At 38.9% G+C, this 24,704-nt stretch overlaps 1 protein-coding gene across 11 annotated transcripts in view; it reads left to right on the forward strand.

Annotated features, from left to right (window-relative positions):
- Positions 1 to 580: 580 nt before the first annotated feature.
- HERC4 (HECT and RLD domain containing E3 ubiquitin protein ligase 4) overlaps positions 581 to 24,704 on the forward strand; it is a 30,850-nt gene continuing 6,726 nt past the window's right edge. The window contains exons 1-22 of one of the 11 annotated variants that reach the window (XM_081190818.1): positions 582 to 857; positions 1,225 to 1,330; positions 1,490 to 1,534; positions 4,485 to 4,573; positions 5,273 to 5,552; positions 6,604 to 6,763; positions 7,516 to 7,592; positions 8,084 to 8,305; positions 8,801 to 8,892; positions 10,200 to 10,330; positions 10,741 to 10,901; positions 11,942 to 12,018; positions 13,313 to 13,446; positions 15,223 to 15,282; positions 15,429 to 15,540; positions 17,017 to 17,206; positions 18,315 to 18,487; positions 19,643 to 19,762; positions 22,377 to 22,400; positions 22,679 to 22,777; positions 23,031 to 23,198; positions 24,025 to 24,168. In XM_081190818.1, the coding sequence (XP_081046944.1) occupies positions 5,327 to 5,552; positions 6,604 to 6,763; positions 7,516 to 7,592; positions 8,084 to 8,305; positions 8,801 to 8,892; positions 10,200 to 10,330; positions 10,741 to 10,901; positions 11,942 to 12,018; positions 13,313 to 13,446; positions 15,223 to 15,282; positions 15,429 to 15,540; positions 17,017 to 17,206; positions 18,315 to 18,487; positions 19,643 to 19,762; positions 22,377 to 22,400; positions 22,679 to 22,777; positions 23,031 to 23,198; positions 24,025 to 24,168 (2,370 nt within the window). In that variant the 5' untranslated portion in view covers positions 582 to 857; positions 1,225 to 1,330; positions 1,490 to 1,534; positions 4,485 to 4,573; positions 5,273 to 5,326. Of the gene's footprint in view, positions 858 to 1,006; positions 1,331 to 1,489; positions 1,535 to 4,484; positions 4,574 to 5,272; positions 5,553 to 6,603; positions 6,764 to 7,515; positions 7,593 to 8,083; positions 8,306 to 8,800; positions 8,893 to 10,199; positions 10,331 to 10,740; positions 10,902 to 11,941; positions 12,019 to 13,312; positions 13,447 to 15,222; positions 15,283 to 15,428; positions 15,541 to 17,016; positions 17,207 to 18,314; positions 18,488 to 19,642; positions 19,763 to 22,376; positions 22,401 to 22,678; positions 22,778 to 23,030; positions 23,199 to 24,024; positions 24,169 to 24,704 lie in introns of those variants that run through there. The other 10 variants (XM_081190821.1, XM_081190820.1, XM_081190822.1 and 7 more) reach the window with 10 other exon arrangements.

Here is a 24,704-nt window from a genome sequence, read left to right on the forward strand (position 1 = left end):
GTTTTACAGTATTAACATAATAGTAGGCAGAAAAGGCAAGTCCCTGCACTGCCCTAAGACCATAGGAGGCAACTCCTAGGGGCTGAGGTCACTTCGGCCCCCCAATAAAAAAATTGAGGCCTCCCTCCCCCCAAATTAATGGGCATTGCCATTCACACGGTGTTCACCCACTCCGTCTTGTGATCGATTATGCGGGGCTGGGCTTACCTCCCCCCCCCCCAATATTTTATAAAAGGCGGCATCCTTTGCCTAGGAGCCTTGCAGTCTAAAATAGCCCTGGGCCCTGATCCTAATTTACTCAGAAGTAGGTGGGGGACTTACTCCACAGTGAAGTGGATCCCACTGAGTAACTTAAAAAGTGTGTGGAGACGTGAAAGGCCTTGCTACCATTTCCCTCAGCTTCTAGAGAGCGAGGCAGGGGGTAGATAATAAGCAACCCCATCTCTCCCCCCTCAGCGAAAGCAACACGAGGGGGAAAGTTCCCCCGGGCCCTTGAGCCTGAGCGTGCTTCCCGCCTGCCTCGGCTGCTCGACGCAGGCGGGCCCGGCGCTTGCGCACTGCGAGGGAGAGCGAGCAAGGCGAGCCGGCGCTGCTGGGCCTGTTTTCTCGGCGCGCCCGCCCGCCTGCTCTCCCGCTTCAGCGCTGCCGCACTCCGGGGCCCGCCTGGGGTGGAATCATCGGGCCGAGTCAGCCCGGCAGCTTCCTCCGTCGGAGGAGAGAAGCGGGGGCGGACGCTGTCGCGCAGGAGGCTGCCGCGAGTCGGGCGGGGCGGCCTTGCTCTGTGTGTGTTTTCCCGAGGGGGTCCACGCTGTGTTCGGGGGTGGAGAAGCGGAGGAGAAAGCGGGCTTTCTGGGCTGGTAAGGTGGCCGGCGGGAGAGCGCGGACCTCGGGGTGGAGCGCGGGGCCTGGAAGAGGGGAAGGGGAGGGTCAGCGGAGCCCTGCTACCTGCGGGAGAGAGTTGGGGCTCTCCGGGGCCTCGGTCGGGGTGGGGGGTCGGGGGCTTCTCTTCAGCCTCCTCGTGACTCACGAAGAGGCGGCGGTGGGCGGAGGGGCAGCGCCGCCAGGAACGAGCCTTTTGGGGTCTGGTGGGGTTTGACAGCTGCCACTCGCCCCTCTTCCCGAGGGGTGCGTGAGGAAAAAGTGGGGCGCTCCACATGCAGCGCTGCCGAAACCTCCGGGGGGAACGAACCCTGCTAAATAATTATATATATGTTTTGAATCCAGTCGCAGGCCTTTTAGATGAAAAAACCGTTGTGTTGAGCAAATGCAGGATGGTGTGTTTTCGTGACTAAAACACCAGCAGCCTAGAATAGCCGGAGCCTACATACAGGTAGTTGGGTATATCTAAAGTGAAGACAGTACAGTACTCGGTTAAATATATTTACATTCTTATTTTGTTAATAAGTACCCAGTGCTTACTGAGTGACCTTTGCATCATTGGAAGGGACATCTGAAGGCAAGAGCTTTGCTTTTCTTTTTTACTTCTTAGTGAGCAGTTGGTTAGAAGGCTACCAATACGCTTTTCCTCATACAAGTAAGAAACAAGTGACAGCAATGTTACAGTTTATTTATTTGCCACTGTTAGTCCAAAGGTTACCAGAGCTGTGAACTGCATAGTAAATTCAAATTAAATATACATTAAAAGTACAGTAATTCAAAATAAGATAATACAGCAAACTCCCAAAATACCCATCTAGATGGGAATCCTAGTTAGCCTTGCTGCAGAAGTACAGAGGGCTTCTGTATTGAAATGAAAGCTGAAACTTGAGAGAAGGAGCTTGAAATGAAACTGAGGGCCCAGTTTCACCTCTGTTCAGGGCAATGATCTGTCAAGGCCCGAAAGAGCTGACCTTACAGAAAATATGCACCCCAGCCTTTTATTCAAGTAGGTCCAGAAGTACTCAATGATGCTTACTTCCAAATAAGTGTATCTAGGACTGCAACTATGCTTCTCCTACATCTGGATGCTTACTAATGTCAAACTCCGCCAGCTTCACCAAAAATGGGAAGGGGGGCGGGGACAAAAGAGCTACTGTAAAGTTGTTGGAGACTTGACTTGAGCCCTGTGTCAGAAGGTGCTCACTTTTTAATGCTACCTGTCCAAACACATAGCCTTCAGCCAATGCTTAAAAGGTTGACCTAGATAATCTATATAAGCTCAACTGGTTACTCAGTGGGTCTCATCATATTCTGTAAGGCTTACTTCCAAGTAAGTGAGCATAATATTGTAGCCACAGTGCTCCCTCATCCAATGATTCTTTTAGCGCAACAGTTCCTGTTAACCTAGAACCACAGAGATAGCAAATCATAGCATTTCTATTCTCCTTCTCCCCATTAGACATGCTTAAGGTATGTTGAGTTGCAAGTGGGTGTTTTGCAATTTATTTGGTACTAGTCAGAGTTGTTTCATAACTGCAGCTGCCAAGTCAGAGTTACACACCCTTTGAAGGGTTAGTTTGCTAAGCCCCATCCATGGCTTAGAATATAAATCATCTGTGTGTGCCTTTAACCATACCAACTAATTTTCATCTTTGAAATAATTTGAATTTTTAAACTTTTATGGTGATGCAGTAGTTACACATGTGGATCAGGAAATTCTAGCAGACATATACATTAACTCCCTGCTACATTAAGTTGTGAGCTTAATGGAGGTAGGCATAAAGGAGATATGTTTTGGAAGGTGCAATAGTTTGAAAATGAAAGTTGTGGTCCTTTTTTAAAAAACCATTTTGGAACTTGGCTTTGCACTGTTTTTCATCCAGAGTTGACAGAAAGCTCTTGTGTGTAAGTTTACCCTCCATATTAATGTGCTCTATGTGGGGCTTCCCTCATGCTTGAAATTGGGAAGCTGCAGTTAGTACAGAATGCTACAGCATGATTGCTGACAGTAGTGACGCCTTGTCAGCATGTAATATCTGTGCTTAGAAATCTGCCAATTTGCTGCTGGGCAAAGTGCAGAAAGAGTGGGGCAAAAGATGTGGATAAGCCCCTAGTCTTTAGACATCTGGAGATTTAGATATTGCTAGTGTTCATCCACAGCATTACTGTGCTTCGTATAAGTGATGTAGCAACAATGATTCATACTATAGGTGCTTCTGGAAAGCTCTAGGTTCATACAGTAAATCTTTTCAGAGTTATTGGGTGTATGACTAAAACAAACCATTATTCATCTAAATAGAAAGAAATACAGTAAAGCTTTGTCGTATTACGGCCCCCCTACCCTTTCTAATTCAGGAATTTTTGCTTTTTAATCTTCTAATAATAAAAATGTTTATACAACTATATGGCATGGCAGGACAGCACAGCCCCTGAATTAGTGAGAGAATAAATTTGCTTGATATTGCCATTATAGTGTTCATTCTAGTGGATGATAAAGACTTCCTTGTATCTAGTGTTCAAAAATATTGATCTGGTTGTTTAGCCTTGTCATTATTGTTTTATGTCAATTCCTATTGTTTTATGCCAAATCCTGTGAAATGGAACAGTATAAATTCAGCAAAAGAACTTAACTATCAAAGGTGAGCACAAAGAGGAGTGTCTTCTTCAGCATATGGTGAAAGCTGTATAGTGAAGACCCTAGATGCACCCCTATGGGAAGGAAGTCCATAATTTAGGGGCCACCACAGAGTAAGCCATCTCCCAAGCTGCCACTTCTCACACTTCTAAGCATGGCAGAGCTACCAAGAGAGCTCCCTCTGCACATCTTAACACCTGAGAAGATGAGTATGGATAGAGGCTATCTTTCAGATATCTAGGATCTAAGTTGTTTAAAAGAAATGGTGAAAATAAATCATAGAAATATACATAAGCGTGCTGAGAGCTATATAGAAAACTCTCTGGATCTGCTTGAGTAACCTTGTGTTGCTGTGTGCCTGTTTCATTGCACTGAAAGTAGAATAAGCCCTTTTATTTTTTCTGAAGAAGGGTGATATATATTTTCTAGCACATTTTAATCTAATTATTATTTTTGTTATTTATTAAATTTCACTCCTGCTGTTTCTTTGAAAGGTGCTCAAGGCAGCAATTAACCAAGCAATAAAACAATATAATGAAAATTGAAAGACGTGTTTCAAAACATTTAAAAACAATTAGAAGATCTAAAAAAAGTTAAAGCCAGTCAAATAGCCTCATATCTAATGATTTCAGGGTTGCCAAGAACTGTTTCTTTCAGCCACTATATGCCTGGGTGGACAAGAATGTTTTTCACTTCCTCTTGCATTTTAATAATGAAGAAGACAGACATACCTAACTGGGGAAGGGTATTCCACACATGGGGAACCACCACTAACAGCACCCCCCCCTTGCCAGTTGTAGGGCCTGAATGGTTGATACTGGAGGAAGCGAAGATTTACCATGCTTTTTCAGCTAGGGGCTCTCTTTAAATTCTATTTTCAGTGATATTCAAGTGGGGGGAAAATATGTGATTGTGTTTGGAGAAATGTGAATTCCCATAACTTTTACCTAATTATGTTCTTATAACATAGCTTGAATTTGCCGTGATTGGCATGGATGTCTGAAGGCCACTTTTTTACAAGTATGTTCCAGCTCTTGGCAGCACCATCTTGAGTGTCTCGTAAGTGTGGCTGGATTTTGTTAACTATCTTGCGGTTTTCAGTCTAAAGCTGCAATCCTATGCATACCTAGCTAGGAGTAAATCTCCTGGAACTCAGTGGGATCTACTTATCAAGTAAAACATGCTTAGGATTGGGCTAAATATAATCTTAGGGGTTGACTTAAATGTAAAGGCATGGGAGAAAATGTGTAAAAATGGTGGGGAAGAGAGAACTGTTCTTTTCCAAGTCTCAAATGTCCAGAAAATTTAATCTCCATGCTGAATTTGTAGTCAGCACAAAAATTTGTCTTGCACAAAAAAATCCTTTCAGATTTGCCATTTTGGTGCTTTCTATCCTGCTGTCATTACTGGTTTCATAAATAGTTCTGGTTTTGCCTTTTCGCATCTTACTCGCTTGTAGGAGTAACACACAGCCACCACATTTGGCCTGCAAGAAATGTTTGCAATTTTGATATTTAGAGGTCCAAAAATACTAGCTCTAGCAAAATACTTATTTAAAATTAGATGATTAATATTTTAGAGAACATGTAACAGTCATATTTACATTTTTCTGCTGTAGAATTCTTCTAATGAGACGTGAAATTCTTGGTGTTTTTGTTTGGGCTAATCACAATAATTGAGAGATGAAATTTGTGAATCCTATTATAAATACCAAATCACCTGTATTCTAGTACTAACTTATTTTCTACTCCATTACAGTGATGCTGGACGTTTGAATGCTGAAGCTGGCAGATCATTGAGAGGGCTGGCAACATGTTATGTTGGGGAAATGCCTCTTTTGGACAGCTTGGATTGGGGGGCATTGATGAAGAAGTTGTCCTAGAACCCAGAAGATGCAACTTTTTCATAAACAAAAAGGTTCGAGATGTAGGCTGTGGACTAAGACACACTGTGTTTGTCTTGGATGATGGGACTGTGTATACATGTGGATGTAATGATTTAGGACAATTAGGACATGAAAAATCCAGGAAACGACCAGGTAAGTTAAAACGGTGCCTGTTAGATAATCGTATTGCTTTAGGTTCTGTATGTGGGTGCCAGTTATACTTGCAGCAGCAGTTGCTTAGATTATGGAAGTGTTTCTAGAATTAGTAGAGCTTCTAGGACCTCTTTTTTCCCTTCTGACTTTTGTACCACTGCTATTGCGTGAAAGCCTCTATTTATATGGAACTGAAAACGCAACAAGATATTTTGTTAAGAAATTGTTGGAGATCTGTTTTTATATTATTTTTAATTTCTAGAGAACTGTAGCCCATTCAGAGGCAGTATTTAAAATGTATTGTTGACTTTTTATTTTTGTCTGAGAAATTATGTATTAACATTAGTTAATCATTAAGTGTGTTATATTTTAAATTCTTAAAGCAGCAGCAGCTTGATTTCAGTGCTTGGAACCACTGAGGTGCTTTTTTCTATTTATGCCAAGACACACTAATTGGACTAAACATGAAGTAATTTTTGGTAATACGAAGTGGGGTCTCTAGAAATAGATTTATTGAAAATGCTTTAGTCTACAAAACTGCCTAGTCCTCAGTTGCCACTGTGTCTACCTCATGTACTGCTGCTGATTGATAGCACTGTAGTGTTCAACTCTGTTCTAAAATAGAATTCACTAGATAGCTACTAAGGTGCAACTACATATGATTCAGGAGATAGAATCTTCAATTTTTATTGGGGCTCCCTCAATCGGATAGGGACCATGGCACTGAGAGACAGCATCCGCTGTGTCACTTTAGTGATTAAAATTACCTCCCCCACCAAAGCAGTTACTTCACCCAAGGATGAAAATATATAGGTAGCATAAGTTTGGTTCTTAAGAGAGGAAGAAAAACTACAATCCTTATTAGGCACAGATTAATAGTGAAGTGGTTTCCTACAAGCCAGTGAATTGTGGCTTGTAGCACCTCTGACCTCAGGTAAAGGAGATCTGACATGTTTGTAGGAACACATTTTTGCTAGTTCAGTTGTGCAGTCCATGGAAATGTTTGGGCAAGAGCAATGTAACATTATGCTGCTTTTTCTCTTGATTACAGAGCAGGTGAGTGCCTTGGATGCTCAAAATATTGTAGCGGTTTCATGTGGAGAAGCCCACACATTAGCATTAAATGATAGTGGTCAAGTCTATGCTTGGGGTTTTGCTGCAGATGGACAACTTGGCTTGCCTGGAACTGAGGAGTATACCAGAGTGCCCAGGTAAAACTAAATGATAACATAAGCTTTTTTGTTGTTGTTGTTTTGAATAAAAAAAAACTTTCATCTTAGAAAAATTGTTCCTTTTGCTTTTGTAAAAAGGGCTTATTGCTTATTGAGAGCCAGTGTGGTGTAGTGGTTAAGAGCGGTGGACTCGTAATCTGGTGAACCGGGTTTGCGTCTCTGCTCCTCCACATGCAGCTGCTGGGTGACCTTGGGCTAGTCACACTTCTCTGAGGTCTCTCAGCCCCACTCACCTCACAGAGTGTTTGTTGTGGGGGAGGAAGGGAAAGGAGAATGTTAGCCGCTTTGAGACTCCTGAAGGGGAGTGAAAGGCGGGGTATCAAATCCAAACTCTTCTTCTTCTTCTTCTTCTTCATCTTTGCATCTTTGTAATTTTTCAAGCTCAAACTAGTATGGCTAGTTTAACAAGTCAACAGTAAACTATTAGTAGTTTATGAATCTGGCTTGTTTAAACTAGCCATAGATAATGTTAATCCCAGTTCTGGGTGCAGATTCATAAACTACTAATAGTTTACTGTTGACTTGTTAAACTAGCCATACTAGTTTGAGCTTGAAAAATTACAAAGATGCAAAGACTCAAAGAGTCCAACACTTCTGCAGCTCATTTACATCACACTGAACTGTAATGTTGAAACATTAAGTTGCATTTTCTGTAAGGAAATAAAGCTTTGTGTTTTTATAACATTTTGTGCAAAGGCTGTTCATTTAATTATGTCTTGTTATTCCTACAGAAACATAAAAAGCTTGTCAGACATCCAAATAGTGCAGGTTGCCTGCGGCTACTATCATTCCCTTGCACTCTCCAAAGGTAATCAATCTCTGGACTGTCTGCTTGTTTTTCTGTATAAATTTAAAATACTCTTACAATGACAATAGAAAAAACCACACTAAACATTTCACATCGTAAAATAGCCAGTGTTCGATAGCTTTGAGAGGACAGAAAGAGTAAACAAGTTTTCAGCTTTGCTCATGTTAAGGAAAGGAAATGTGTGTATTATGAGCATTTATGTTTGCCACTGATCTCCAAATTCTAAAATGTACAGAGATTCCATGCAATACCTGGAACTATTAATATATTGAGAATTGGGCTTTACTTGGAAATGTGTGTGTAGGGTAGGACTTGTTGCCTACCCTACTTCTTTAGCATTTAATTTCAAAAATACCCCTTTTTCTTGGCTGAAAAATTATTGCCACCATTTGAATTCTGTCGTGTATGATAGTGGAGTAATTTTAATTCTTAGAGTGACGTAAATTCCTACAGTTATTCTTCATCTTAAATGTGTGTCTTTTCTTCAACAGGTAGTGAAGTCTTTTCCTGGGGACAGAACAAACATGGTCAACTAGGTTTAGGTTATGAATTCAAAAAACAGACTTCCCCACAACGGATAAAATCTTTGCAAGGGATACCTTTTGCACAAATTACAGCGGGCGGAGCACATAGCTTTGTGCTTACTCTTTCTGGAGCAGTTTTTGGGTGGGGACGCAACAAATTTGGCCAACTTGGTCTTAATGATGAAAATGGTAAGTACACAAAATTTAAAACTATGAACTATATTACTTTCCATTTTAGTTATGATCAGATAATGTGTGCTTATTTTTGTAAAACCAAATTATGCTCCTCTGCTGAATTGATGCTTGGAGCGTCTGTGTTAGTGGATGAGAAATCCACTGAACTGAAAGTTGCTGAAAGGAACCGTGGATATTACTGCAGTGCAGAACTACAATAACTTTGAAATGCTTTGCATGCTTTAATTGTAGGAAATAACGGTACTTTCAAAATAGTGAATAAAATACTACATAACTTCCAGGCACTTTGCTATTTGTTGCACTGTAGTGCTTCTCTGAACAACATGTACTGTGGAATTATAAACCTCAAAGTGCAACAAAGCTATTTGTTATATAAAATAATAATAGTTTATAAACTAAATCAGTAGTTTATAGTATTTATTTTTATGTAATTTTATGTAATTTGTTGCAAAGTGTATATTACACTTCCTGATTTATTACAATTTTCAGATAGATATGTTCCCAATCTTCTAAAGTCACTAAGATCCCAGAAAATTGTTTACATCTCCTGTGGAGAAGATCATACTGCGGCTCTTACAAAGGTACTGTAGTAGAAATACTGTATTTCAACTAATTAGTAGATTTGATAGCTTTTCACATGCAGGCTGACTGCTTCAGTAGTGAGGGATTCAGCAGTCCATAGGAGAGAAAACATGTTCATGTCACCAGTTGGTCTGCTTTTTTGTAACCCTCACTCTTGTCAAGAGAGAATGGTTGCCCAATATTGGGTGTGAACTCCTCCCGCACCAACCCCTTCATTTGAGGGACGATTCACACATTACAGTTGTACTGAGCCACTAACTTGGGCAACGTCAGTGAACCTGCCAAGATCACATGTTGCATCGGCCTGCTCACACCAGCATTTATATAAGCTCGGGGGGCGGGGGGAGAGCTGCTGAAATGTAATGTGTCACTTGCTGCTGACTTGCAGAGGAGGGGAGAAAGAAAGGAGAACTTGTGCTTATTTTCCTTCAGAGCTTTACAAGTTCATGTTTAGAAATATTCCATTGCATTCAGCCAAGCTCTAATAACCATGTGGGCGGCTGCTCCGCTGATGGATGCCATCTCTCTTGCTAGTGCTGAAGCACAGTTTATAGTCTTGTGTGTGTGTTGATTTAATGCAACATACTTTGGTTTATTTACACATTCAGAATTGGAATATGACATTTACAGTATCTGCAAACAGAAGAATAGTTTAGGTTTTTTGTAAACAAATACGGTTTGCTTTCTCAGTATATAACGTAAAGCTTATATTTAAAAACCTGTGGGATTTTAAATTCAAAATTGAACTCTTGCTTCAGGTAATGTGGAGAAATGCACTTTCTATTCTCTTGAGCAATTATTGCTCTGCAGTTGAAGTCATTCTTGAAACAAATAAATATGAAAGTGAAAATAGTAGTCCTACTATATTGGGCAGGGCACAATGTCCACTAATAGCATTTTACATTATCTTGTTTATCAGTCTGATATTATCACTAATTTAGGATTTTTTTTAATCAACTATGTGTTTTTAAGTTGGAACTCAGCTAAAGATTACATGATTTTTTTGCATGGGTATTTTTTATTACTTGAAATTAAAAATCTGTGTTTTTTAAAAAAGTTTATGTGATTTATTTTTGGTGTACAGGACTACTGTGAATTTATTTTATTGTTTATACTCTTACACAGTGAGGATGTTGTGCAGAGACTAAACTATCTATGAAGATAAGCATGTTTGTAAAGGCAATTTATTTTTTATATGTGTAGGGCAAATATCTAGTGCTTCTCCACAGTTGTAATTATTAATGTTTGTACATAAAAAGTATTGGAGTCATCTACAAGTTGCATTCTAACTTCAAATGTTTTTTAGGAAGGTGGGGTGTTTACTTTTGGAGCTGGAGGCTATGGGCAATTAGGTCATAACTCTACTGGCCATGAGATAAACCCAAGAAAAGTTTTTGAACTTATGGGGAGCATTGTCACACAGATTGCTTGTGGAAGGTAAGACCACAGAATGGAATAATTTTATGGGGTGTTTAGCAACTTGAAAAGTGTAAGAAGCAAGTTTACCTCTAGCTGCTGTGGAATTCTCAAAATCTTGTTGGGCACCCCAATTATGTGCCATTATAAAGAAAAGACTGCTGTAAGTTAGCTAGCACATTAGTTTATGCAGCCCAGTGAATTACTTAATTGGATTGGCATGAAGGCTGTTCTATAGGCACAGTAGCCTTCCATCTCAATGCATTACAAGTTCTGTTTTAGAGGCCGCTCCCTCTTAATACCCGGAACAGAACATTGCAACTGTCTTCTCTTAAATTACTGAGGATAGATAAGTCACATATAGCATGTGTAATGTACTACAGCATTCTCAGTTTCTTACTTCTTGAATTTCTATTCTTTCTTTGCACTAGGCAGCACACATCTGCATTTGTCCCTTCAACTGGAAGAATTTATTCTTTTGGCCTTGGAGGTAATGGACAGTTGGGCATGGGATCAACCAGTAACAGGAAAAGTCCCTTCCCAGTGAAAGGAAACTGGCTTCCTTATAATGGAGACATCCCACTAAATTCAGGTAATAATGCTTTCTTTAGTTGTATATATATTTTGGGAGTGTTGGGGGCAATTATTTTAAGAATAGTTATATTGTGATAATGGGTAAGGGACTGGGTTTGCCTCATGAGATTTTTGTGTTTACTATAGAAGCAATAAATGCTGCACCAATATGTTGCAAATTGGAAACAAGGACCCCTAACATATCATAGTAACTGCTGCAAGAACAACTATTGCCAGGATATGGAAACCATTACAGTTATTAACTATGGACCAATGGTATAATGCAGTTTGGCAATCAGCATTATTAGAAAAACTGAGAGCAAAATTAAAAGTAGCAAGAGGCCAAAATAAACACGACAGATTTTTGCAGTCTGGTGTGACTTTATTGATTACAGAAATAATGAGACATAATGTAGAACAGTATCCATAGTTTACAGCACAGTCTGGTGTGCGTGAAGTACAAGTTTTATTATTCCCCCCTTCCCATAAATTCCTATAAATTCTGATGGTTGTTGATACAAAATACCTTTGAATTTTGATCACTGATCTAAGCAATGCACATAATAACTAATAATTTTGGTATATACACTGACAAAATTTTGTTAATATATTCAGAAATGTGTATCTGTTTATTGTTGTGTTGTTTTACTTTTTTACTTTTAACTTTAATTATATATAATCACAGCATGTTATGCTCTAATGTAAACAAAGATATATCTCAATGCAACTATGGTAAACAGTTTAAAGATGAAAATGAATAAAAATTCTTACCAAAAAAAATAAATAAATGCTGCACCATTTTCCATACAAGTCAACTCTAGTTTTTCTCTGAATGAACTTGTTGATCTATGAGAGTGCAGAGCAATAATTGTGAATGTGATTCGAAAAGGAAGGTTGCTGTGTGTGGTGCAAAATGCTAGTATGCAGACCTGCTAATGGCAAAAGTTACCTGATGTTCTTGCAAAAGTGGCTTCCCTCAATTTCATTCCTACCTAAATAAAAGACAAATTCTTTTCAAGCTATCCTCTTGATGTTAACATCATGCTATTTCAATTATAGATCGTGAAGAATATTATTATGTACATAGGATTTTCTCTGGTGGAGACCAAAGCTTTTCACATTACGTTACTCTACAGGTAGTTCATCTCATTTTTAAAATCCATAAGCTGACTTCTGTGTTTACTCAGTAAAGTGCTTAGAACTGAATCTGATACTTGGAACTTTAACTTTGTATTAGTGTTGCTTTCCATTTGCTTCACTAGAGTATTCTTTAAAATATAGTGCAACTAGTGTAGCTTCAGTTGTGTATTATTGTACCTTAAGATAAAACTTTTTTCCATATTTTAAGTGGTCAAAATGCTTTAGGATTTGGTGTTAAAGTATCTGAAATTTGTTATTTGTAAATTGTTTAGAGAAAATTAAGCTTCATTTTGTTAGCTGATAAAGCAAAACTCAGTTCCTAAACATAGCAAAGTTCTTTTTGAGGATTGGTGTGCATACATAATATTTAGAGTTTAGTGACTGAGACAATCCTTATTTTAAGTTAGGGAAAGCTGTAAACTAGAAGTATGGATTCATAGAAATACAAAGTTTTATTGGAACTGTCTGCATTCTTTAAATATAATTTTATAACCGTTTTAAATTTGATGTATTTTTATCTGCTTTGTTTCATCACAGTATATTTTATGTTTTGTTCATCACCCTGGATGAAGTGCAGAATATAATTTTTTCAAGCAAATAAAATAAAAATGCCTTCTATATCACACACAGGATATGAATGTCCATTATGGTAATGTCAGCTTGTTATGTACATCCTGGCTCTCCACCTATGAGGATGGGAAACTTTTGACCCTTCCAAGTGTTGTGGGACTTTAACTCCCATCATCCCTGACCATTGGCTATGATGGTGGGGGCTGGGGGGAGCTGGAGTTCAAAAAGACCTAAAAGACCACATGTTCCCCATCCCTGTTATATCATATTGTTAAAAACAGCCCATTCAGCCTTTAATTTAGATGGAGGATACCTTGCCCTGAAATGCCCTACTGCAGCAAGGGAAATCTGTGAAGCACTGATGTGAGTGTATGAATTAATCTGTGGGTGATAGTTGCATGCAGGAAAGCATGACTACAGCTGGATTGGGGCCATTATGTATGCTGAGCTCCACTTAGCACTCCTGAAAAAAGGGAAATTTTAAAACAATTTTTTAAAAAGCATTTTATATAAATCTTCTCAGATAATATAGAAACCAACCAGCTTGTGTGCATAATGCTTATTTGCAACAAGTTCAGAAGCAAAATGTGTGGACTGCTCAAGAGTAAACATGAAACAAAGTTGTATGGTGTAGCAACTCTAAATATAGGGATTTCTGGAAATTAGCCATAGTTAATAGGGGGAAATATTTCTATGTATAATTTGCCACTCAAAATGTAGGATTTGGAACCTCCAGATGACTTCAGATACCCATGTGCTTCGAAGCAAATCTGGACTGTGAACGAAGGCTTCATTCAGAGGTTGCTGCACTGCTCATCTTCAGGATCAGGGAGGCTCCCTGCAGAGATAGCAAAGTAAGAATGGTTGTTGTTGCACTTTTGGGCATATCTTGCAGATGGTGGTGTTGTGTGCTTAACTTTACAGAACCATCCACTTGGCTCCTGCGTTTGAATGTATTACTCTTACCTCATGGACACTCAGCTTAGTTAACATAGGAAGAGCTCTGCTTAAAGGAAAGGATTACAGTAAGAATGGGAGAGGGAAGGAAACGCACTTGACAATGTCCGTTAAATTCACTAAGAAGTATGATTGAGCTTTGTAGAAAGTTTCTCTCCTTTTAGTCTTTTCAAGTGTAGTGTATGTTAAGCTATGTTTTCTTGTAACATAGGATGTTTCCTTTCAGTATGGCTATCTATGTATTGCTACCTTTATTGGTTGATCTGCCCTTTGCAGAACTGAACTATTTTTTAAATGAAATTGGAATTTTTTTTATAAACGTGTAAGAAGTGAAAAGGTATCCCCTTAATTCTACTCCTGTACTGTCTTCTAGTGGTCATGATTCCAGTATCTCTCAAGCATATCATAGCTCTATAATGAATAGATAGGTGTCTGACTCTAATAATAAATAGAAATATGCTGAATTGATGCTTTTCTGTAAACATTGGCTTACACGCTCCATTTCACCTATTAATATACATACATTCTTCATTTCGATCCAGAGACTCACAAAAACATTTTCAAAAGCAAAATAAAACAGAAATACAGGGCAAGGATTCCAAGGCGGTTACTATGTTTTATCCAGAGCATGTAGGTTTCTGTTTCTTATTCTTTCCAAGAGGAACTTAGCCATAGCCAGGATAGTATCATTTGACATATCTCCAAGGAGGTACTTAAGATAGAAGGTTTTGGATTTTCCAGTTTACCGAAAGGGGTTTAATTAATTGATCCCTGGCTTGTTTGAATTGCTCACAGTGTAGTGGGATATGTTTCATAGAGTCAATACTCTGAGAGCATAAGGAGAGCCTGTTCTGATAGGGTATACCAGACAGTCTGCCGTTTAGTACTTCTGAAGGGATTACATTTAATCTGGCTTTGGTGAATAATTGGCAATAGTTAGGTTCAGACAGATTCATGAAATACGATGGTAACTGAAAATCATGGCCATAGTGGATTCCAGTTGCAAACGGTCCACAGGTTACATAAGATATGGAATGAAGATTGCTGTATAAAATATCCCATAACCTTTGCCTCAGGGATTTAAGGGCAATGTCGTAGCTCAAATGATGTAAAAAGGATGGTGAAAGACCAGTTGATGAGGCTTTTCGGATCATAGTTTTCAACCATGAACTGACAGACTCTTTTTTGGTTAGATGTAAAAGTAATCCCTTCCCCAGGCCAAATACCAGTATTTCAAGGCAGCCCACCACACTTTATTGGAGAGTGGACATTCACCTGTTTCCAAAAATAGAATTGAATTAGGGACACAATTTGGGACCTGAAGTAGGAGCCAAAGGAACTTAGTCTGGAACCCATCTAACTTAGAAAATAGACCATTGTACCAGACATTTGAAGCATAAAGGAGTTGGGAAACAGATTTTGTGTTAAAGGCCCTTATGGCTGATAGAACATAGTGAGCTCTCTTTGTGAAAAAGAAACTGAGTATAGCAACGGAATACAGTATTGCTCATCTCCGCCTTCTGACAGATACTCTGCCAGTGGCAATTCCAGGACTTTGTGTGGTGAAACAACTGCCGTTGACTAGAATATCAACAGTGATTATTACAGACTTTTAGAACATTGTAGTAAATTTAACTTTGTGTATATATTTTTTCTTATTCTTTTTTTAATAGTGAAATCGATGGAACGTTTTCCTCAGCTGGCTGTCTAAATGGAAGTTTTTTAGCTATCAGGTCAGTGGGTGATACACAATATTTTAATGCCCAAGCCACAAGATTTAATGAAAGTTTGGAAATAATTAAGAATTACATATTCATTTAACAGTATAGAGAATAAGTAGTGGAAAGCAGAATTTACTTACTGCTTTTTGTTTTCATAGCCATGATGATCATTACAGAACTAGTGCCAGATACTCAGGGATTGACATGAATACTGCTCGACTTCTGTTTCACAAACTTATACAGCCGGAACATCCTCATATATCTCAGCAGGTTTGTCCTGAAATCCTTACTGCACCTAGTTTCAAATCCCAGGTATTACACTGTGTTAAACAATTGGTGGTTCTTTTTGCACAGAACTGGTAAATTTAGGTTTGTAATGCAATGCTTGATGCTTTGTTGAAATATTCTATACTTTTTAAAAAATGTAAATTGTAGTAGCTCCACAGAGTTGTCAACATTTTGAGATTTTTTAAATGTACTTCAGTTAGTGTTTCAATGGCTGGATTTGGGAATAACACTCAGCCATGGGTTGTTCAGGTGAGTTCTGCCTATGCCTGTGAGCATCCTGGCCAACCATTTATGGTTTGTTTGTGCCCAACAAATCATGATCTCAAACTATGTTTTGAAGTTGGCTTGTGAATCTCTGCTTTTAGTTACCTCTGAACTTCAGATCCTTAGATTTGAGCTTAGTTTGTCACATCGCTCAGAAGCCCTTGCCTGGCAACAGAGGTGTAAGGGAAAAACAGCTAGAAAATGAAATTGTTCATGCAACTAAGAGGTTATCACTGATACTTTTAACAGATCTCTCCATCCTTCACTACTGTGCCCAGTAACAGGCTCATTACCCTGCATGCCTCATTGCTGATGAGCCCTATGAGAAAGAAAAGTAGTAAGAGACCACGAGCATTTCCCCCCTAATATCTAATGAGAGATAATGTTTAAAAGCTCACCTTTGTTCTTAGGAAGGACTATACTAACAGTTCAACAAATGCAGTTCCAGATTTTGATCTAAAAGCTTCCCCTGTCACCCATTCACTTCCTGATAAACTCAGTTCATTCCTAGTTCTGAGAAACACTTGTTGTTACTGAAAGAATAGCTAGAGCAGACAGAACTTTTGCTCAAGAGGATTGCAAGGAAAGGGTTGGTTGATAGTACCTTTAGGACTATTACTTTGCTCAGGGGCTTTTGGAGCCATTAAAGGATCTTGAGCAGAATGTTCGTTTCCTGTCTGCAGTTGGCCAGTGGCAAAAGAAGTGGTAAGTTGATAAGTTGATTGTCACAAAGGCCTTCTGCTCAGCAACCATCTATTCACAAGAGGATTTGGGGGGGGGGGGAATCACCAGGCAAAACAATCCACAGTTTCTTTGATCATCTGTGGTTGGGGTCCTGGTTTCTTCAGCAAACCATGGTGATAGCAAACTATGGCTTAGTTTTATGTCTGACTAGAATGGCTCCAACCCCTGAACAGAAACACTCCATAGTATGAAACTGTGTTTCAGGGCCGCATTTCTCATGTTGTAATTGTGTTGTACTCCAGAACAGATATGAAAGGTAACTTTCATCATTCTTGTAAAATAGCTGTTATAAAAAACATTTATTGTGATTAAGGAGCTCTGGGTTTTGTTTTGTTTTTAAAAAAACAAGTTTATGTTCAAATTCATTTTTTAAAAAAGTGTAAAATGAGTTATTATAATAGAAAATGATTTTAGTTTAAAACCAGAATCAATTTTGTACCACATTCCCAGGTTGCAGCTAGTTTGGAAAAGAACCTTATTCCTAAACTGACTAGTTCCTTGCCTGATGTTGAAGCCCTAAGACTGTTTCTAACCCTGCCAGAATGCCCACTAATGAGTGACGCAAACAATTACATGACACTAGCTATCCCATTTGCAACTGCTATTGTGAATCTAGAAAAGGCTCCACTGAAAGTACTTGGTAAGGTTTCTTTTGTTTAATTTGTATGTCTTAATCTGCTGCAAGGGTGTGGCAGCTTGCAAAACTAACTGTGGGCATATATAATCTCTCAAACTGTTCTTGCTATCAGTTTTCACCTTCTGTTCATTGCACTACTAAAGGGAAGTGCTGTTGCATATAGATATTCTTGTGTAGCTCTATGAGCAAGTGTTGCTTTGTTTGCATACCACTGTAAAGCTTTATTAATCGTTTGCCATGAACACACTGCCTCTGGCCACTTATTCCTCCACATTCACGATGGGTGGAAACAGTGATCCCTGGCATAGCATTAAATGCAAACTAGAAATTGTGGTTTATGTCAGTCCTAAGGTTTGTTTTTTGCTTACTGATAGTGTTTGTTGGAGTGAAAAATACGTAATGTATTTCCTCTTGCCATTAGCAGGTACAGTGGTACCTCTAGGTGTGGACTTAATCCATTTCGGGTTGCTGTTTGCACCCTGAAAAGTCCGCAACTAGAGTGCCTCTTCTGCGCATGTGCGCGGTGCAATCAAGCACATGCGCAAAGCGCGCAGATCGCTTCTGAGCATTCACAGGCAGTGAGCCCGGAAGTAAACACTTCTGGGTTTGCCACGTTCGTAAGCTGAAAGTCCGTAACAAGAGCGGAATGCAACACGAGGTATGATTGTACGAGGCAAATATACCAGAAAGGCATAATAGTAAATTATAAATAATAGTAAATTATCAACTATGCTCTACTGTGATACAGATTTATAATTTTGAGGACAAGTTATTTTTTAAATCCGAAATTGCTCAAGTGTCCAATGAAATTTCTTAAACTGTCTTTTTGAATTCATGATAGTTAATAAGCAGGGTTTCTTGCGACTGTTTGAGAGATATCTCCTCAGGGATAATAAACTTTGCACTTCCCTTTGTAACATCCAAAAAACTATGTCTCCTATTCTTACATATTAAAAGGATGTTGATATGGAGTGGAAAAATGGATGGTCTAATTTATTCATTGCTGAACAACTAATGAACTTGAGATCTAGACAGTATTAGTTACATATAAGTCCTGTTAAGTTGTGCAATGTTTTCATCTGCTAGATTTGCTTTTCCCTTTTATTGATAGAAAACTGGTGGTCTGCATTGGAGCCTCCATTGTTCCTTAAAATAGTGGAACTTTACAAGGATGTTGTTGTCCACCTTCTTAAAATGTACAAGATGGGCATTCCAACTTCAGAGCAAAGAATCTTCTCTAGCTGCCTGCACTCTTCTCTCAAGGTTTTGGAAATTTTGCACAGGGTAGGTCTTTGCAGTTTGTATCCTTATTTCTGCTGCCAGATACATTTTGGTTGATGTGCTGTATCATTGATGCAATTGATTTTCACTGAGTCTAGAGTTTAGAAGTCTGAACTTTCACAGTAAGTTGTGGCTGTGTGGACCATTGGGATTTGTTTGGAATCCGTATAATCATTGGATGGAGTATTTCCTCATGTTCTCATGAAGAGACATGCAAGACCATTCTTTGATTTAATGTAACATCAGAACTGAGATCAAAGTATACGGCTCTCAGTATATGGACTCACCCAAACCACAGAAGTTGAAAGTTCATGCCAATATTACAAATGGAGTCAAAATTTATTTTGTGAACAACATACCTTCCTTTAGCAAAGGCAGAACCACAAAAGAGAAATCACTAAGGCTGCAATTCTATGCATACATGCATGCATTCTGGTTCAATGTCTTAAGATCTGACACTGCATATCGAAATAGCTGACAAGAAACATGTGGAACCCCACTTTTCAAATAGTCTTACTCACAGGCTGCCTGGTAATAGCAAGTACTTTTATTATCAAGTTGGTTTTTGGAGTGCATCTTGGAATAAAATGCATGGTTGTTTTTACACTAACCTCTTAATGTTTACAACTTAATATATATAAACAGTATCATTCTATAAATAAATAATTTAAAACACATTTTCTCTTGCTGCTTATCAGTTATAAATAACCTTGGTCACATTCAGCAAACAAATACCAACCCCTAAAGTGGGAGGGAGAAAGCATCATATCAAAAATGTCCTTAAAACATCAGCCTGTTCCAGCCCCTCCCCATTCTGTGGCTGAAAGCGGTGCACACAGAAAATGGCTGTTCCCTGTAGTTTATAACTAAATCATTGTGTGACTCTGACATATTCCAGTCTTGTTATGCTTTGGGAAAAGACCTATATTTATAAATGAAAATAGTTTTAAGAGTTCAGACAAATTATTCCTCTTTGTGAAGAAGGCTGGCTAACGTAGACAGCAACTTCCAGACTCCATAGTATGGTAATACCTTTATTAGGCCAGCCAAAATATTGCAAATAGCATTTCATATACAAGTCTGAAGAAATAGTTTTAATAGAATAGAGTGAAATGTAAAATATTCTCAGTGACAAACTGCATTCTCTTTAAAATGCAGGTAAATGAAAGAGGTGGGCAAATCATACAATATGATAAATTCTACATACATGAACTACAGGATTTGATAGACATAAGAAGTGATTACTTCCACTGGATTCAGCAGCAGGCATATGGAATGGTAAATGTCCCATTTTTGTTTTCACTATGCGTTATAAAATACACTGCATGGGCTTGAATTCATATTGCATAGCTGCTCAGTTGGATGAATTGTATGGCTTAGTGTTCCCAATACAATAAATAAATTCCTGCAAACAGATAGCTAGGTGTGGGAGAGAAGGGTGTTCTGCTTAACATGCTAGATTTCTATGGATGGTATTCAACCAAAATTTCACTCAACAGTGTACCCATTGAAATTAATGAACATGACTATGTTAGGTCCCCTGCTCCTCCACCACAGTCTGAAGCAGTGCAGGCCAAGAACAGTTTAGGTTGTGACAAGTGCTCTATTTAGAGTGGTTCTTAGTGTATGTCAGTTTTGGGTTGTGGGTTTTCTTTTTCTTTTTAGTTTTTCCTAGACAATGTCCTTTTTATGAAGTTTTCTGAAACATTACATCCATGCAGAGTAAAAAAGTTGGTCTTTGATAAGCGTTAGAGAGAGGGCTAGTTTTTCTTCTTTTCCTTTAAAGAATACAGAGTGTACATCAAATGATGCACTGCTTGGTTTGGATATACTGGCAAATCATGCTGTACCACAGTCACATCTTGGCACATGAGTTCTTCCTGAAGCTAACCGCCAAAATCCCTAGTCCATTCATTTGCACTGAGCCTAGACTGTTCAAAAGCAAAACCAGACTTGGTGCAGGTTTTTCTCCTGGCCTAACAAGAATTGGTGAGGCGAGCATGCAGGCCAGTGCTTTGCTCAGGGTTCAGGGAGATTTGTTCATGCAGCACTAAGCCATGGTATAGTGACAGACATGAATAACCTGAACTATGATTCACCACTGATCATTGGTGATGCTGTCTGAGGCTGGTGGGAGTTGCAGTTGAGCAACAGTTTAACCACCCCTGGTTTGGTGTGAACTGGACCATAGGGTCCATAAGGTAGTAATAGAGTTGGGCTTTTAAACAAACAAGAATATTTTTGGAAACTATTTAAGGTAGGCAACAGGAACCAAAATTCCAGGTTTATTAAATGATGGTGATCAAACACTAACACCTTTTTAAAATGTCATCTGCCCTCATGCATCTCTCCTCATGAGTTACTCAAATATATTACTTTTATGGGAGAATACCTGTATTCTACATCCCACCATTGCAATTGTGCATATAATTCATTGTTCCTCTACTTCTTCTATTCAGTAATCGTGGTGTTCTCAAAGGAAAGGTCCCCACCCTTATTTAAAACTACTCCCTAAAGTATCAGTTTTATTTTTAGCTCAGAAGTGTCTCTTTCCCTGCTCATATATCTCAAGTTGGGCATCTGAAGTATTTTTGTAATGGCTTGGAGCAGAGCCTAGAAACAGTGTAGGTTAAATAGGATCTGTGGTTTCGGAATACTGATTGTGAGAAATGCAATCTGCTTTTTAAGACTTTGAAAATGAAAAAGATTATTCATAAATGTATTAATTGAATAGATAAGTTGTGCTCATGAGTGCTCTGTGTCCATTATCAACATGTTGATGAAGGATGAAACTAAAAAACTACCTAGGCTAGATTTTTGCGCCTGTGACATTTGGTTTTTAGGCACATTAATAGTTTAGTCATAATTTGGAGGTGGGCCACAATAAAGTTTTAGAAATGAGCTGGGATAGATGTTTGAATAAACCAATCGTAAAGTTGGAGAATTGCACAGTTTAGGACCAAACCTCTCTGTGAACTTTTATTTATCCCTGTTTTCTAAGGCGCAACCACTGCATCTTGTGGAAGTGAATGTGTGCCAGGCATGACTTTGGTAGAGGCTCCATGCATTTATTAGCAGTGAATCTGTATGTGGGCACAGTTATGCCATGTACCTCCCTGAGATCCATGTGCATTAGCATACATTGTTCTCTACACTGCTCTGTGTACATAGGACATAAAGGTAAAGGGACCCCTGGCCATTAGGTCCAGTCGTGGCAGACTCTGGGGTTGCGGTGCTCATCTCGCTTTATTGGCCGAGGGAGCCGGCGTACAGCTTCCAGGTCATGTGGCCAGCATGACTAAGTCGCTTCTGGCAAACCAGAACAGCGCACGGAAATGCCATTTACCTTCCTGCCGGAGCAGTACCTATTTATCTACTTGCACTTTGATGTGCAAAGCACCATCCTATGTACAGCGCCACCCGCGTCCCTGTACACAGGACATAGAGAGAGGTATTTAACTAAATTTTGCTCAAAATAGACCCATTGACATTCATGAAAGTGACTTAAGTTAGGGCTTGTCCACACTTAGAAAGCATGGGCCCAAGCAGTTTCCACCTTGTCCCGCTCCTTTCCCAGGGAAAACCTGCTCTTAACTTTAAATTGGAACAAAGGGCAATCCACGGAAAAACTATTTGCTCCATTTGAGTACTAAAGAGCAGTTTTGCTTGGGGTAGGGCAGGGAAGCAGCGGGACAAGAGGAAGCTCTTAGGTTCATTAATTTCAGTAGCTCTACTCTGAATGCCACACAGGCATTAGTCTGTGCCCATCTTTTTTTAAAAAAATGCAGGCATCTGCATGAAGGCTTTTGGGGGTGTGGAGGAAAGTGGAGAGGAACCTAACAGTGTTTTTTTCCTTTTAATTACTGCTGCCTCTTATGCACTCTTTTGGTAGGATATCAGCCATGGATTAAATGAGGTAAGAAGTTATCTGATTTCCACAGTAAAGTTTTGGAAACTAGACCCAAAGATTCTGACATCAGGTTTATCCATGGGCCTTGAATTCTGATAATCTTGAAATAAATTCATGGATTAGATATATCTAAAACTGTTTAAAATATATAAACCTCTTCATAAGCTGGATATCCTGTATTATATCTCTCTGTCAAGTAAATGTTGCATAACTGCCAAAAGAAAATTTATATATACTGTTGCTAATACTGCACATGCTAACAGCTTTTTCTATTGCCTTTCTAGCTAGCAGATGTGCCAGTTACAATTTGCACCTACCCATTTGTGTTTGATGCACAGGCAAAGACAACACTCTTGCAGACAGATGCAGTCTTACAGATGCAGGTAAAACAGTAATTTAAAAATAAAATACTTTAAAACACTGTAGTTATTCCTGGATTGATATAACTTAGGCCCTGTTTATATTAACTGGCTTGTATCACAGTTGCTCAGTGTCTTTGGATATCAAAGATTCAGGCATTACTGCATTAGTATAATCACAAGCTGGAAATATTACTAGGAATTGTAGATTCTCTTGAGCATCCAGTGTTTATTACTACTGCTGCTGCCACTAAGGTTTTTACTTGGTTTTTCCCAGATGGCTGTTGACCAGGCTCACAGACAGAATTTCTCATCTATTTTTCTCCCAGTATTTGAATCTGTCAATCCATGTCTGATCTTAATTGTGCGCAGAGACAATATTGTGGGGGATACCATGGAAGTCCTAAGAAAAACAAAAAACGTTGACTACAAAAAGCCTCTTAAGGTATAGCCTATATGCATGCATGTTTACCTTTTTGTGATGCACACCTGGCCTTCAGTTTTCTCTTCTTCTCCACCCCCTACCCCCTGCTTTTCCCATGGCAAATATTTGTCCTAGAATTGGGTGAAGGGAGAATTCTGAGCAGAAAACAGCTGGCCAAGAAAAGGGTTCAGCACTCACTTCCTCCCATCATTCAAAATCACAACTACCTAAGGCTCCTTTTGGTGCATTTTCTTTCTTTTCAATTGTTGGAACTTTAGTATACACACTTGCATATAATTCATAACTTGCCCCTCAACATTCATTCATAGAGTTGAGGCTGCTCCAGGTTAATGAAAAATGTACCTGTATAACCTATATACCTGTATAACATATGTCTTTACAAATATGCATTTGCCGTGTTCATATTTTATTTAATTATTTATTATTACCCCACCCATCTGGCTGGGTTTTGCCAGCCACTCTGGGTGGCTTCCAGCACATAAATAATAATAATAATAAAACATTTATAAAAACTTAAAACACATTTTACAACTTTAAAGTACAATGTATGAAGTGGCCTTTAGTCAGACTCCTTATTGTAAATGTCATTAGCCAAGTAATAAATTGAGCACTTGTGGATAGCTCAGTTGGTCAGAGTCTGGTGCTGATAACGCCAAGGTCGCAGGTACGATTCCCTTACAGGACAGCTGCATATTCCTGCAACGCAGGAGGTTGTTCTAGATGATACTCAGGGTCCCTTCCAACTCTACAATTCTATGATTCTATGAGTATGTGTGGTATTTTATTTTTTAAAAATGTAATGTTCTAACTGCATTGCCAATGTTAGGTTATTTTTGTAGGGGAAGAAGCTGTTGATGCAGGAGGAGTTCGCAAAGAATTTTTCTTGCTTATCATGAGAGAGCTGTTAGATCCCAAGTATGGAATGTTCAGGTACGATGAACAATCAAGGCTCATCTGGTTCTCAGATAAGGTATGCAATTTGTTGGGTTTTGTGTATTTATAGTGGAAATGGATATCTTGATTTACTTTCAGCCTATGGTATCTTTGAGAATATTACTACTATGATATAGTTGCACCAGTGCACACTGCATCCTTTAGACTGTGATAGCATTTGTTATGTTAGCCCTTTGCTCTTGATCCTGAATGTGCTCATTTCTGTCCCCTTTCCCTGGTGGTCACAGAAGGCCATGAATACAACAGCACTTGATTAAGTCAGTGTGTTTTGTGGCTGCTGCATGGCTGTGTTTTTGTAGAGTCTGCTGGGGCCAAAATAAAAGTATCATTGCATCTTAAAGTCTTATGGCACAAGTTTTCATGGAGTACAGATCACTTCATTGGGTACATGAAGTGTTCACCTGAGTTGTTTGGAGGAAGGATTGTAAATCATGAGGTGAGAGGGAAATGAAATGTAGAACATATGATGTCACAATTACATTTTTAACGGTGGCCATTCACAAAACTCTTGTTGGTGACAAAAGAGACACACTACATGTGTTAAAAATGCTA

This window comes from Podarcis bocagei, assembly GCF_964188305.1.
Source record: "Podarcis bocagei genome assembly, chromosome: 4".
In the NCBI taxonomy this organism is placed as follows: Eukaryota; Metazoa; Chordata; class Lepidosauria; order Squamata; family Lacertidae; genus Podarcis; species Podarcis bocagei.